The sequence below is a fragment of the Aspergillus thermomutatus genome, assembly GCF_002237265.1.
Source record: "Aspergillus thermomutatus strain HMR AF 39 chromosome Unknown NODE_6, whole genome shotgun sequence".
Taxonomy (NCBI): domain Eukaryota; kingdom Fungi; phylum Ascomycota; class Eurotiomycetes; order Eurotiales; family Aspergillaceae; genus Aspergillus; species Aspergillus thermomutatus.
Window position 1 is genome coordinate 227,899 of NW_020798054.1, and position 14,956 is coordinate 242,854.

General features: G+C 47.0%; 4 protein-coding genes across 4 annotated transcripts; 3 read left to right on the forward strand and 1 right to left on the reverse strand.

The window, feature by feature from the left end:
- Window positions 1–5,574: 5,574 nt before the first annotated feature.
- Window positions 5,575–7,189, forward strand: CDV56_109594 (tubulin beta chain; the record flags this gene model as incomplete). Its single annotated transcript, XM_026763213.1, has 6 exons — window positions 5,575–5,598; window positions 5,663–5,688; window positions 5,757–5,798; window positions 5,849–6,359; window positions 6,408–6,742; window positions 6,793–7,189. Coding segments are annotated over 6 exons (1,335 nt in total), but the record flags the coding sequence as incomplete, so codon positions are not given.
- A 4,291-nt stretch (window positions 7,190–11,480) lies between these two features.
- On the forward strand, window positions 11,481–12,098 carry CDV56_109601 (2EXR domain-containing protein; the record flags this gene model as incomplete). The annotated part of the gene is made up of 1 exon (XM_026763220.1): window positions 11,481–12,098. One exon carries the CDS (start codon window positions 11,481–11,483, stop codon window positions 12,096–12,098), a length of 618 nt encoding a protein of 205 aa, XP_026618630.1.
- A 641-nt stretch (window positions 12,099–12,739) lies between these two features.
- CDV56_109604 (SRPBCC family protein) lies at window positions 12,740–13,225 on the reverse strand (the record flags this gene model as incomplete). The annotated part of the gene is made up of 1 exon (XM_026763223.1): window positions 12,740–13,225. One exon carries the CDS (start codon window positions 13,223–13,225, stop codon window positions 12,740–12,742), a length of 486 nt encoding a protein of 161 aa, XP_026618631.1.
- A 507-nt stretch (window positions 13,226–13,732) lies between these two features.
- On the forward strand, window positions 13,733–14,583 carry CDV56_109607 (uncharacterized protein; the record flags this gene model as incomplete). Its single annotated transcript, XM_026763226.1, has 3 exons — window positions 13,733–13,950; window positions 14,016–14,103; window positions 14,194–14,583. 3 exons carry the CDS (start codon window positions 13,733–13,735, stop codon window positions 14,581–14,583), a joined length of 696 nt encoding a protein of 231 aa, XP_026618632.1.
- Between the last annotated feature and the right edge of the window lie 373 nt (window positions 14,584–14,956).

Here is a 14,956-nt window from a genome sequence, read left to right on the forward strand (position 1 = left end):
AAGTGATCAAGGACGCCAAGTTCCGTGACCGTCTCAACAAGAGTCTCGGCGGGAATGTTTTGTGCGTTGAAATGGAGGCGGCGGGGCTCATGAATGATTTCCCCTGTGTTGTTATCCGGGGAATCTGTGATTATGCCGACTCGCAAAAGAACAAGGATTGGCAGGAATATGCTGCAGCCGTAGCCGCGGCGTATGCGAAAAAACTTCTTGAACATGTACAGACAAGTGACGTTGACGGAGAGCGCCCAGTGAAGGACATTCTAGGCGAGGGTGAGTCATTCCCGAGACTGTCTGTCAAGTTGATACCAACCTTTTAACGATATCTGTAGTCCTTGACTCTGTCTGGAAAACTGAGGCCAATATTGAAACAATGAGGTCCAAGTTGGACAGAAAAGAAGACCTCGAGGTCCTTCATTGGCTTACGCCGGTCGACTATGGTCCTCAGCATAGTGACTTCTTGAAAAGACGACAATCAGGAACTGGCCGATGGTTCTTAGACTCTGCTGAGTACCAGACCTGGCTAAGCTTAAGCAATCAGACATTATTCTGTCCAGGCATTCCTGGGGCCGGGAAAACGATTCTGACTGCAGTAGTCATTGACGACCTCACTAGACGGTTTCCAAAAGATCAATCCATTGGGATTGCGTATATCTACTGTAACTTGCGCCGGCAAAAGGAGCAGAAGGTCGAAGACTTACTTGCAAGTCTCCTAAAGCAGCTGAGTCAGACGCAGCCTTCCCTAGTTACCAGATAGTGTGGGCAATCTTTACAACAGTCATAGAGATAAAGGAACGCGACCATCACTTGATGAAATCTCAAAGGCTCTTCAGTTCGTCGCGGCCAAGTATCTGAGAGCCTTCATTTTCGTTGACGCGCTTGACGAATGTGAAGTATCTAATGGTTGCCGAATAAGATTCCTGAGATCTTCCACCTTCAGGCAACATGCGGTGTAAAAATCTTTGCCACTTCCAGGTTTATCCTGCAGATCACTGAGAGATTCAATGGTAGCTTGACTTTGGAAATCCGTGCATGTGATGAAGATGTGAGAGAATATCTAAAGAGTCAGATATTACAATCAGAATCCACCATTTTGGTCTCACACAGAGAAATTTTGGACGGAATGTAAGTGAATCCCATGTTATACTAGACTGGGTACACTAACTATGCACCAGGTTTCTCCTAGCACAGCTTCACTTCGACTCAGTAAAGCCGAAGAAAACAATAAGAAAAGTCAGGGAAGTTATAAAAAGCCTTCCAAAAGGGTCTGAAGCATACAATCATGTGTACGAGGATGCTATGCACCGAATTGAAGGGCATGATATGGATTCTCAGAAGCTTGCAAAGGATGTTCTCTCATGGATCATCTGCGCGAAGAGACCACTCACTACGTCAGAACTTCAGCATGCACTTGTTGTTGAAGCCAGCAATTGTGAACTTGATAAAGACAACCTTCCTTAAATTAAGGATATGGTTTCTGTTTGTGCTGGATTGGTTACAGTTGATGAAGAAAGTGGCATTATCTAATTAGTCCACTACACAACACAAGAATACTTCCAGCAAACACAGGAACATTGGTTTCCAGATGCAGAGACAGATATCACGAGGATTTGCACTTCTTACCTCTCATTTCATCCTTTTCAGAGTGGGCCTTGTCAATCAATTAATGAATTAAAGGAGCGGCTGCAGTTAAATAAACTCTACAACTACTCAGCAAACAACTGGGGATATCATGCTCGCAAGGCCTTCACTTTATGCCCAGAAGTCATAAGCTTTCTCAGTTGTAAGGCGAAGGCAGAGGCATCAAGTCAGGCACTAGGACATACCTGGCTTTACTCAGATCTAAGGAAAACGCGAATGGCAGGGTTTCACTTGGCGGCATACTTCGGGGTTGAGGGAGCGGTCAAGGCTCTCCTATCTGAAGGAGTCAAAAAAAGCGCGAAGAACACTGATGGTCAAACACCGCCAGAGGCTAAGCTGGACCCAAAGGACGGGTCTGGTCGAACGCCACTATCATGGGCCGCAGAGAATGGGCATGAAGTAGTGGTCAAGGAGTTACTTGAGAAGGGTGCTGATCCGGACATAGAGGATGAGTGGGGTCAAACACCACTGTCATTAGCTGCAGCATATGGACATGAAGCAGTGGTCAGACAGCTACTTAATAAGGGTGCTGCCCTGGACTTAAAGGATGCATTTAGTCCAACACCACTATTATTTGCTGCAGAGAATGGACATGAGGCAGTGGTCCAGCAGCTACTTAAGAAGGGTGCTGATCTAGAGTTAAAGAATGACCTTGGTTGAACACCACTATCATTAGCCGCAAAGAACGGGCATGAAGAAGTGGTCAAGCAGCTACTTGAGAAGGGTGATAATCTGGAGTCAACACAACAAGCTGCTCTTGCTATGGACGGTGTTTATGCAGACTCCAAGGATAACAACAAAGCTGACGCCTTTATCATGGGCAGCATATAATGGGCATGAGGTGGGGTTTCTACCATCGCACAGTCCACTTCAACCACCTTCTAACTTACTTCCTATTGCTTAGTCTATAGATTTCTTTTTTCTTTATATTGCGACCTAGGTTCTCCTAGCATGTTGTGAGAACCTAGACATCTGGCCTGTGTACTCACTCTACGGTCTAGAACACTTGGCATAACATCATTCTGTTAATTATCAAAGTACCACAGCATCTCTGGCTTTGTTATCGCTGGGCCAGTAAAGTTAGGGTTACCCTGCAAGCACATATTTCGGTATGACCGCTGGTGTAACTTTTTCTGACCAGTAGTTAACTAACACACAGAAACCAGAGTAGCAGTAATGAGCCATGAATCTATTGAAATAGCTGATACTGTGGTCTATGGATGGGAATATATATGAAGCTCTGATCTGTCAGCAAGACGTATTGTAGGCAAACGAATAGAGGCAAGGGGAGCAAGAAGTGTAGAAAAAAAAGGGTTGGCACCAGTCTCTAATCTAATGGCATTTGCCGCGGGATCACTATTCTCATTGTGAACAGATACTGACCTGGCCCCTGGCATAGCAGCCCCTAGAGCAGGGTCGCTGTATAGGTATGAATACTACTACTACTACTACTACTACTACTACTACTATCTGTATTCCGCTCATATTCTGGACTAGGGATTTGACTGATAAAGTCGGAACCTCAGCGACATCCTCATAAAGACCTCTATTCCACTGAAGGAAGGCAAATGACAAACGACACCATGGTCTGGTAGCTCAACAATTCAGACTATCATCTGGCCGAGCTCTGATAACAGCGTAGCTGCAATCACTGCGTCAACCCACGGTCTTCTTGTGGCGCAGGATCGGACCAAGTAGTATGCCATGCTGCGTACACACCCCTGAGTGCTCAATCATCTAGAGATAGGTTTAGACCGAAGCTACATTACATTATTTGCTAATCCAGAGTTTTCGCAAGCTAACTCCATCTAATATTCTTAGTGTGACTATCCGGGGCCATTTGATTCATCTTATTTATTGGCTACTTTTGACAATCACTCATTGCTTCGCAATGACCAAAATTCTCTTTATTGCATACTGCCAGTCACTTTCCTGGCCTCAGCCAGATGAAAAGCTTAAATTTTGTTATCTTTTTACATTGACTAATGCAGGTTAATCCATATTCAGTGAATACTGGAAGCCACAGTCTCTTTCTATAGAACGCCTTTTGTATACCTCTTGTATGTATGGTCTGAAACACACTTTGGACTTACATCATGACAAACTGCTTTTCTAAAGTGTATGCATATCCTATGCGCCGCTTATTGCGTTAGCCTTGGTTGACCCTGGCTGAGTTAGGGGGCTTTATATGGCCTGAGACGGTATGTCTCAAGTATCACCTGCATGCATCTATGCACTAACTATACTGTCCAAGACATAGCAGTTAGTAAAGGGGGAGATATACTAAATTTGATGCTATAATGCCAATCCTGTTTATGCTATATCATATATGCAACCGGTTTTGGGTAGGCTTAAAATGCATAGATGGCTACTATGATCCAATTCTGTACTATCCGAAGTCAGTCTGGTGCGGAAAAATCCCCTAGCGCCGCGATTGCATTGAGCGTTTATATTGTAAAGCCTCTACCAAGGTGACTTTGGAACCCCTCAAGCCAGAAATGCCTTGAGGCAGCAAAGAGTCACGATCCCAGCCACGCAGAGACTTTCATAGCAGTGCGACCAGGAGTCATCGAGCGTGGGAAATGACCAGGGGTATCTCCTAGGACTTTGATCCTGTTCAATTTCTCTGGTGTCGTGATATACGGTGTATCTAGGTTTCCATACTAGGCACTCAACTCTCTTGACTAATAGCCTCGGTGAGCGTAGATGACATTCTACAGTCATGCCATTCTAGTGCCGGCGGATTAGCCAAAACATCTGTTTAACTAAGAGACACTAGTTAATCTAACTATGTATTACTGCAGGTACTATCAGTCTGCTGGCCTGCATAATCACAGGAGCGAGGTGGCTCTAAGGCAGAATGATACTGGAGGGGAATATCATCATCAGATCACCTATTCACTTATCTTTGACACCCAAGGCCTGTGAGGGCTTCTAGAAATGGCATGCTGTAAACTATAAATGGCCCAGCATACTTTAAGCAGCTCTCCTAGAAGAGCAACAGCACAGATCACTAAATATCACCTACCCAGACTACTGCAAGGATAACTACAGTATTCGCAGTCACTCTGTATTTTGCCCTTTAAATAAAGATGGGGAAGGAGGAGGGGTTGCAGGAATAGATGCTGTTAACACAGTGTCTTTTGGTCTACACTTCTAGCTTCTAGGCATGATGAGGAGATGTTACAGCTGATTCAACATAGATGCTTGCTTAGATAGGTAGTGTGGTTCACTTTACTTTAAGGTAGAAATCCACTATGGGCGAGTTGGTCCAACTTTGAAAATTACCTCCTAGGCCTCTACGGAGTACTCCGGAACTGCCCTGGCTGGCTTAGGTGCAGCTCAAGATGACAAGCCTGTCACAGTACGCCATCTGTGCTCCGGGGTCAATTCAGTGGGGCCGTCAAAAGCATGCCAATTAGGCGGGTGATCTTCGGAGGGTACTGTTTAATATATCTAGAGTCTAGAGTCTAGACACTGTTCGGCTATGCGAGTTGCTAGCTCCCGGGCACTATCACATCATTCTCACTACGTGTCTTGGATTTTTGAGGATTGTATTACGTACTTTGTGGTAGTCCATACGCCTTTATCTATCTCCCAGTTGATAATCCCTACTAGTCTCTCAAGGGATAATGTGTCCACGAATGGCAGATCGCTTTCAGAAATGCAATAATGCAGCCATGACACGATATCAATAGCTCTATCCTAGTCCGTCTCTTATGGGTGCCTGACCATCTGCTTCCCATAGTCTTTTCCTGCTTCCTTCCAACACCTCTTTTCTCTAACTTACCATCTCCTCCTGTAACCACCTTCATTTTTGAATCTAGATACTTGTGTCTGCCCGCCAACATGCGTGAGATTGTGAGTCGCTCACTGACTTCCGAGTTGCCTGTCGTCCAGCTTGCTGACCTCTGATCTTGATTACGCTGAATAAAGGTCCATCTTCAGACCGGCCAGTGTGTGAGTCAATTCTAGTATTTCATGGAGCAAATGCAGCAAATGCTAAGTCACGACTCCTTCGCAGGGTAACCAAGTTGGTGCTGCCTTCTGGTAATTCCAGCCCACCATACACAGCATGACTCCCTAGTTCTACCGTCATCTCTTCTGACATTGTCCAGGCAAACCATCTCCGGCGAACACGGTCTCGATGCATCCGGCATGTCAGTGGTCCGGTCACTGTCGCTTTCCTACCTATCTGACAATAACATAGGTACCATGGCACGTCCGATCTTCAGCTGGAGAGGATGAATGTCTATTTCAACGAGGTCGGCAACGCCAAATACGTCCCACGAGCGGTCCTGGTCGACTTGGAACCGGGGACAATGGATGCCATTCGCTCCGGTCCCCACGGCACCCTTTTTCGGCCTGATAATTTTGTGTTTGGGCAGTCCGGGGCGGGCAACAACTGGGCGAAGGGTCATTACACTGAAGGCGCAGAGCTAGTGGATCAAGTCATTGATGTTGTTCGGCGCGAAGCCGAAAGCTGTGACTATCTGCAAGGATTCCAGATCACCCATTCTCTGGGCGGCGGGACTGGAGCTGGTATGGGCACGCTTCTTATCTCCAAGATACGGGAAGAATTCCCAGATAGGATGATGGCAACTTTCTCTGTGATGCCGTCCCCGAAGGTCTCTGATACAGTGGTGGAGCCGTATAATGCGACACTATCAATTCACCAGTTGGTTGAGCACGCAGATGAGACTTTTTGCCTCGACAATGAGGTATACATCCTGGTCTTATTCCACGTCAATGCGAGCTAACAAAGATAGGCGCTCTATGATATCTGCATGCGCACATTGAAGCTGTCTTCCCCTTCGTATGGCGATCTCAACCATCTTGTTTCGACGGTCATGTCCGGCATCACCGTCAGCTTTCGGTTCCCGGGGCAGCTGAATTCCGACCTTCGGAAGCTGGCAGTCAATATGATTCCTTTTCCCCGGCTGCATTTCTTCATGGTGGGCTTTGCTCCATTAACCAGCCGAGGGGCTCAGTCATTTCGCGCAGTGACTGTCCCCGAACTCACACAGCAGATGTTTGATGTGAAAAATATGATGACAGCTTGTAACTTCCAGAACGGCCGCTTTCTAACCTGCTCGACGCTTTTGTGAGCTTCTTCCATGTTTGAAACGCTGATTAAAGCTAATTCAAACTCAGTCGCGGCAAGGTCTCCATGAGAGAAGTCGAAGATCAAATGCGCAATATCCAAACCAAGAACTCCGGATATTTTGTGGAATGGATCCCGAATAATGTTCAAACCGCACTTTGTTCTGTGCCCCCCAAGGGCCTGAAGATGTCTGCCACTTTTGTGGGCAATTCCACGTCCGTCCAGGAGCTCTTCCAGCGTGTGGGGACCCAATTCACGGCCATGTTCCGCCGCAAAGCGTTCTTGCACTGGTATACGGGCGAGGGGATGGACGAGATGGAATTCACCGAGGCGGAAAGTAATATGAATGACTTGATGTCGGAATATCAACAATACCAGGATGCCAGTATCTCCGACGGAGAGGAGCAACAGTACGTCGAGGAGGAGGGTTTTGAGCCCGAGGAATAAAGTAACCAATCCAACTTATCGGTCTCTTGAATGATTGACAGATAGCCCTGTTCAGCTTCAAGCTCATCATTCGTTTTTCTGTCTCTCTGGGAAGTTGACTGGCATTCCTCCTATTATTTATGATAGTCGTCGTCTTTAGACAGTTGCTCAAATCAAAACGCCGACTATTAAACACCAAAATTCAAGCTGAATATAGCTAGAAGCCTAGAAAACATGAGTATACACACTCTATTTATTAGTTAAATAAAAATATAAGTTACTTACAGGTAATAGCTCTGCATTCCTATAAGGTATCTTTGAATAGAATAGAAGAGCTCATAGTAATTAATCCTAGGGTAGTTCTATCTCCAGATGAGTCATGACCATAGCTGCTTATGATTTAGTATTTACTAGGGTCTAGCTAGCTTAGAACAAGCATATACATACAGCCTGCCATAGGATAATCTATTTCCACACTGGATCCTAACCTCTAGCTATTACTAACAGTCTAAAACCGCCCCCAACCGCAGTAGACTAGCAGCCCCAGCAGACGGTCAGCCTTGCTCTTAAATTTTCCTCTCTCATCTTTTCAGATCACAACACACTCTGTTCCTTTTTTACCCCTCCTTTGCGTCGCACGCATTCATCACCGTCGCAATGGCTGCCTCTCCCGCTGCGCTGGCCAGCCAGAAGAAGCTTGAGGGCCTTGACCTCTACTCTCGGTTCGCTTTTGCTGGTGCCGTCGGCTGTTCCGTCACTCACGGTGCCTTCACTCCAGTCGATGTGTCTGTTATCCAGCAGCTTCAGCTCCATGTCGAGTGTCCGCGACTTACTGACACTCCCACAGCGTCAAGACCAGGATCCAGCTCGACCCCGTCACCTACAACCGTGGTATGATTGGCGGTTTCCGTCAAGTCATCCAAAAAGAGGGCGCCGGTGCTCTCTTGACCGGCGTCGGCCCAACCTTTGCTGGTTACTTCTTGCAGGGCGCCTTCAAATTCGGCGGTTATGAGTTTTTCAAGCAGCAATCCATCACCATTCTCGGTCTCGACAAGGCCCGTCAGAGCCGTGCTGCGGTTTACTCTGTCTCTGCCGCCTGCGCTGAGTTCTTCGCCTCCATTGCTCTCTGCCCTCTCGAGGCTACCCGTATCCGTCTCGTCTCTGAGCCTGGCTTCGCCAACGGTCTGGTTGGTGGTTTCGGCAAGATTCTCAAGAACGAGGGCATCGGTGCTTTCTACCGTGGTTTCGGTCCTATCCTCTTGAAGCAGTACGTGTGTCTCGATAACAAACTCAATGACGCAAGAACCAAGCTGATATGGATATGTAGGGTTCCCTACACAGTGACTAAGTTTGTCGTTTTCGAAAAAGTTGCCGACGCTTTTTTCGCTCGCCTTGACAAGTCCAAGCTGTCCAATGGTGCCCAGACCGGCGTCAACTTGGGATCTGGTCTCATTGCCGGTTTCGCTGCTGCCATCATCTCTCAACCCGCTGATACTATGCTGTCCAAGATCAACAAGACCAAGGGACTACCCGGCGAGAGCACCGTCTCCCGTCTCGTCAAGATTGCTGGTGAGCTTGGTCTTCGCGGTTCCTTCGCTGGGCTTCCGACTCGTCTGTTCATGATTGGTGGTCTTACTGCTGGTCAATTCGCCATCTACGGTGACATCAAGAAGGCTCTTGGTAAGTCTGCTTGTCTCTTGTTCCCCTGACAAAGGCTGACTTTGTACGCTTAGGTGCCACCAATGGTGTTGAGATCTCCAAGTAAACGACCATTGCAAACATTCCAAGAATTCCCATGGTTTATACATGAGGAAGAAAAGGTTTTGGTATAGAGATGGACGTAGCGAGATCTGCACCCTCCCTCATAGTTGAGCTGGAGATGGTTCCCTTTTTCACTGCAATTATCCCCGTTAAACTAGATGCAGTGCCATGCAAACCATCCTAAATTTATTGTATTATCATATCAGGCCGGCATAAAAGCCATACACTCCAGCAGGCATTCTCATCTGCAATAGATTCTGTATTCTAGCCTCCACAACTGATTGCGCTGCTCTCGGGATTCTTCCTGTTTCTTTACCATTTCTACATTCCCTGGGCTTTAGATTTCTGGTTCGTGCAGATAATTGTCTAATGGCTCAAGTCGGATCGTAAAACACTCCAACAGCTGACTTCCTCGTCGAAGCCGCCAAAAAGCATCGAGAAGCTTCTAAAGATAATAGAGCACAACGCAACTTGGAAGAAGCGCATGAAAGAACGCTTAGACAGCAGGAAGGGTCTAGAGCTTCTGGGAATTGAGATCATAAGAGTGATCATTCGGGGATAGGGTCGGTTTGAAATGCTTTCTGAAGTTTGATGTCATATTCTCTTCGGTCCGATAGTTTCCTAGCTGCAACGTTGACCCAGTCCTGTGCCCAGTACCATGGCATGATCTGTTGGAAAGTATCGTGCTCAGGGCAGTTCTCGAGAAATCTGGGCTGGATTTGCTTGTAAAACACTGCAAAGAGACCAGTGGGGCTAGCAAGCGCCAGGGCGTACCAAAACGTGCCCAGGCTCCAGCTGTCATTCATAATAACTGATAGTGGCTGTGGGATACTGCGTTTTGCGGTGCTGCCAAGTCTCTGTTCTTCGAATGAACTCCCTCCGCATCCGGTCGTACTCCTGCGCGTCTTCAGCAATCTCATCCACGGCCTTGTTGGTGAGCCAGGTCGGAGTCCGTAGCATCTCGATAGGTCAAGTACATGCCCATTCAAGATCTATCAAGGAGGTGATGTGCCAGTCTTTATCAACCAAGATATTGCTTTGGTGAAGATCTGTAAGCATAAAAACAAAGGGCCCCCGCCGTAGTTCTGGTTTGAAGAATGACGGAAACGCTGTCCGCATTGCTGCCAAGGCAGATGTCTGGTAGATATAGTCCCCTGTATCATTGATCGCGTTTGGCTGATATCGCAGTCGATTGTCATGGATGCGAAGGATATCTGTCACATATGAGTCCACGGTGGAATAAGTATAGTCTCGTGGTATATCCGTGGGAATTTCTTCATTTTCCAGGTCCTGGATTTCAAGTGAAAGTGGGCGATTTGTCAAACATAAGAATCCATTCTGGTCAATAACAAAAGAGCCTATTTTTGGTACGGGGGTCTGAGTGATGCTCAGTAATATGCGCGCAAGATCGCGGAAAAAATTGGTTCTCAACCTAGCATCAAACTGCTTCACAGGCCAAGTGTTTGAAAGCATTTCTCCCTGTTCCTCCTCGATGTACTCGATCAAGAGATAACCGGCGCCCATCACTCTATCTTTGGATATGTTGCTGGCGGCTTGGTGACGAACGAATTGGGTAGGGACAGGACGTCCGAGCCATGATAAAAGTCGTCGACGGATGTATTGAAACCAGCGAGAGAGAGTAGATAGTTCTTGTAATCGAGTAAACTGAGAGATTCGTTTGAGTCAGCTCACTTATTGAACCTAGGGAGAAAAAGGATGGGGAGAAAAAGGCTAAAAACACCATTTGACCAGTAGATGTAGCAAAACCGTATAGCCTCGGAATAGGAACATCTGGACAGTTTTCTTGAAGCCACGCATAGGCTCCTGCCTCGCATTGGATCTTTTCATCCCCATTTCCAGGTCGAAAGGCATCACCCACACGATACGGAAGAGGAAACCGAAGCAAAACACGTCTTGCAGGCTGTTCTTTCCGTTTCCAATTGTTAATAGTCACTGGAACGCATAGATTAAAGCTCCCGTGGTGCCAGTTTTCAACATCATCCATATGGCATAAGTTGGATGACCGCGACTATGGCTTCTATCCATGTGCGTCTTTCAACAACGTGTGCAAAGAATTTGTCCCTTTGGTCATGGTAGCTTAATCGATGGAGAATATTCACTTCCTCTCTTTTGGCTGTGGAGTACGTAATCTCTCCCCGAAGAAGAGGATGCTTTTTCAGCATGTCGAAGACAATGCAACTTGGAATGTTTGTTTACACAGCGGATGGGGGGATGATCCTTGGTTTATGAAGGAGCTTTCCCCGTGTTTCTTCACCGCCTGGGAGCGCTAGGATCTAAGTTCAGGGGAAAGATTAGTAACAAATACGTGGCTCAGCCATTCGGTGTTACATATGATAACATGCTGCCCTTCGGCCCACTAATTATGGGCCTCTATTATCTTAAAAGCTAAACCAAGTAGATTGATTGTGGCCCAGCCTTGACAGGACCGACTAAACCTGAAAGTACCTAGTAAACGCCCAATCGTTGATCTACGGATGGAAGTAAATATATTTCCTCTGTCAAACCATGCATCAGTCTCTTACAAAAGAATATGCTACTAGATACTTCCAACTTCCATTTCTTCCCACTCCTTCCCCCTGAGATCCGTCTTCGAATCTGGTCCTTTGTCCTCTCAACTCCTCGCATCATCCCCATTGAACGAGGCATCCATCCGACTTCCCGCCGCTACGCCCAAGCCTTCACCTCGCCCGTCCCCAATCCGGTGCTCTTGCGAGTCAACCATGAAGCCCGCAGCGAAGCCCTCCGCGCCTATAGGCCCCATTTCCGTACTGATCACGCACCTACTTGCATCTATATCGCCTTCGACCAGGACGTGATTCAGCTGCCTGAGGATGTCCTTCCATACCTTGGTTCGGATGAGCTGGACCACGTACAATCCCTGATTGTCGAGGTCATGGATACGTCTTATTTTGGGCATTTTTACTTGCCCCTTCTGCGGGGTATGACGAGACTCCAGCGGTTAGATTTGGTGGTCGCGGAGACAGGGAGACATGGACACAGTTGGCAGCCGGATCGTTATATGGCATTGAGAGAGGATTTCCACGAGGCCATGGCAGCGTATCCGGAATGGAAATGTCCGAATGTGCGGATTGTGGCGCGCCATACTGGGGAGGAAATGGGGGTGATTTGTGCAGAGGATTGGAACTAGATATGGTGTTGAAAATGTCCGCCATTCCGATTCTGATAGTGTAGGATAATGTTACAAATGGTTTTTACTGTTTTGTACTGCTTGGACTTGGACATTCTGGCTGTACAACTTCATTCATACATAGCCAAGTTGAGCTACAGTGAACTATGAGAAGCTTGAGCAACCAAGTACTAATAAGCATGTTGAGGGTATATCTAGACCAGTCAACTCCTACTCGCCTCTTTTAACCACTCATCAGCTAGCTGTGATCACCATCATGCAGATAGCCTAGCTCGCTACACCACCTCTCCACGTTCTTCTTCCACTACTTCCATAGATTCTAGATAGTACCATCAATAATATGAGCATTCTCGCTTCTCATCTGTTTCCATAAGTAGGACGTCGGCTCACGGAGATAGCTCCACCGACATAGCAGCCTAGCGCTTCTGTATAATGATTGAATGAAGTTGACTGGAACTCTCGCGAGGAAGTAAAGCCGGAGAACAGGGAGACTTTCTGAAAGTACTTAGTCAAGTTGCTATCTATACAACTTCGACTAAATTTTTCGGCATCAAATCGGAGGTTACACTGAATGTTGCTTCCATCCTATTCCCATACAGATCCATAAATCGACCCCATCTTCAAAGATACTTGCAGGGACATCAAATCTTCCCATTTCGAGACAGCTCCCTCATGGCACTGATTGTATCCTCAACAGCCATCTTGCTCAATCTTTTTTCCTCTTCGCGGAGCACAGCCAATTCCTGCTCCGAAGCGCCTGGGTGCCTCCACTCAAAAACATAGGTCATATACAACTCCCCCTCCGCACCTTCACTGACAATGTTGCTGATTGTACTCCCATCAGGTTGAACAAAATCAACCCGGGAGTCTTTGTGGGCCGTCACAGTCTCTTTGACTTTCCGCTTGTCTTGCCGAAAAACCACTTCACGGATGGTGACGGGATTTCCAGATTGATCGACCGATTCACTGAGGACCAACGTCGACTGGATGCCGGCTGGAACGAAGGTCTCTGCGGAGCGGATCTTGAGGAGCAAACCAGCCCAGACCTGACTGCGGGTGAGAATCGGAGCGGCTCCAGGAGGATTGATGGGAGAAGTGTAAGCTATATTGTTTGTAGAGCAGGCCATTTTGACGATCCCTTGTCAACGAGACAAAGTGAACTAATTATGGTTGGAAAGCTGTTTTGGATGAAGTATATTTGTTAGATGGCAGAGAGGTAGTCTATATTAATACCCCGCCGCTTTGAACCTTGCGTCCTTGGCTTACAAAGCTCCCGTTGGTTCGAACAGCGAGTTCAGACAAGCTGAGTAATTCGTAGATGTACCTTAGTCTTGTAGATGGGCAGGCCTTGGCAGCGTCTGCCATATGCCACTAAACTACTAGGTACCTAGGATACCGTTTGCATATCTATGGAGTGGGGTTAGTAAGCACCTTGTTTGTGATCTGAGAATAGATGGTCAATCTTGTCTCACTTCACTTATACCCCTGGTATATTTGGATAAATTACCAAGATAAATAATTCTATAGGCCAGGCTGAAGTAGTTTTAAATAAAAATGCCAATGTTGAAGGTTGTTGGACTCATCATGCTTTTTATGACCTGCTACTGTGCTAGACCCTTTTGTGTGCCAGCGCTATGAAGCCGATCAAAATCTACGGTGGTTTTCTCGGCCCAAACCCCCTCAAAACATGTTTTATCCTCTCGGAGCTAGATGTCCCTTACGAGATCGAGCATCTCGACTTCGGCCAACTTAAAACTCCTGAATACGAGTCAATCAACCCAAATGGTCGCCTCCCAGCCATCTACGACCCCAACACCGACCTTACACTGTGGGAGTCTGGCGCAATCATCTTGTAGGGACGGAATGTCTTTCACTCCCATCTCTGTAGAGGTTACAATATGTATCGCTGCAAATCAGTCAGCCTGGGCAGATTGAGTATTATCAAGGGCCCACTGGGCTCAATAATGGTAACACTCGGACTTTGGGCCGCCGGACGGACGAATTCGTCCGAGGATTGCGATATATAAAGTTCACTAAGTGTCCAGCACTGATTCTCTGAAATACAAACACACTGATTTGTCACACTACGTCTCAGTTCAATTCAATAGTGACGATCAATATGGCGAGGTTTTACGATTTCGATTCCCAGAAGCCCTTCCGAGAGCAACTAGAAGAAGAGACAGGACCAGTTGTATTGACAAACACTTTTACCATTCCTGAAGGCAAAGTGGAAGAAGCGATTGAGACTTGGAGAAAGACAGCCGAGATCTTGAAATTTTGCCCGGGATATATCTCTACCCAGCTACATCGGGGCGTGTCTAGCCGCATCTTGATCAACGTGGCAGTTTGGGATTCGGCGCACCATCTGCGCGATGGTCTCAACCGAGAGAACTTTAAGGCTGTGCTTGCTTCTTTTCCTCCCGGTACGGAGTGTCGCGCCCATTTGTTCCGCCGCCAAGCCGTTGAAGGCATTTGTATTGCATGAGGAACCCTTTTTTGTAAGTGTCAGTCAACCTAAACCAGGCTCACCAGTTGAATTCTAACCCTCAGTGAGTAGGAAGTGCGCAGGGCTTTCTGGTGTAAACACCGTAATATGGGCAATGAGGTGACTATACAGGGGATGGTCAGCTTCCTACAGATCTGAGACTATAGTGTATCACTTCGACATACTTTTGGGCTTGGGGTTGTGAAGTTGATGTTGGGAGCTTAACACTTGACAAGCCTGATGCTCCCTCACTGTGGCCCAGATTGGTTTTTACCTATCGTAACATTAGCATTTCCGATACTTGATATGACCTGGAGTGAGGGCTTACCGATCCAATATATATCTCGTGCTCCCCAAAGACATTCACTACAGG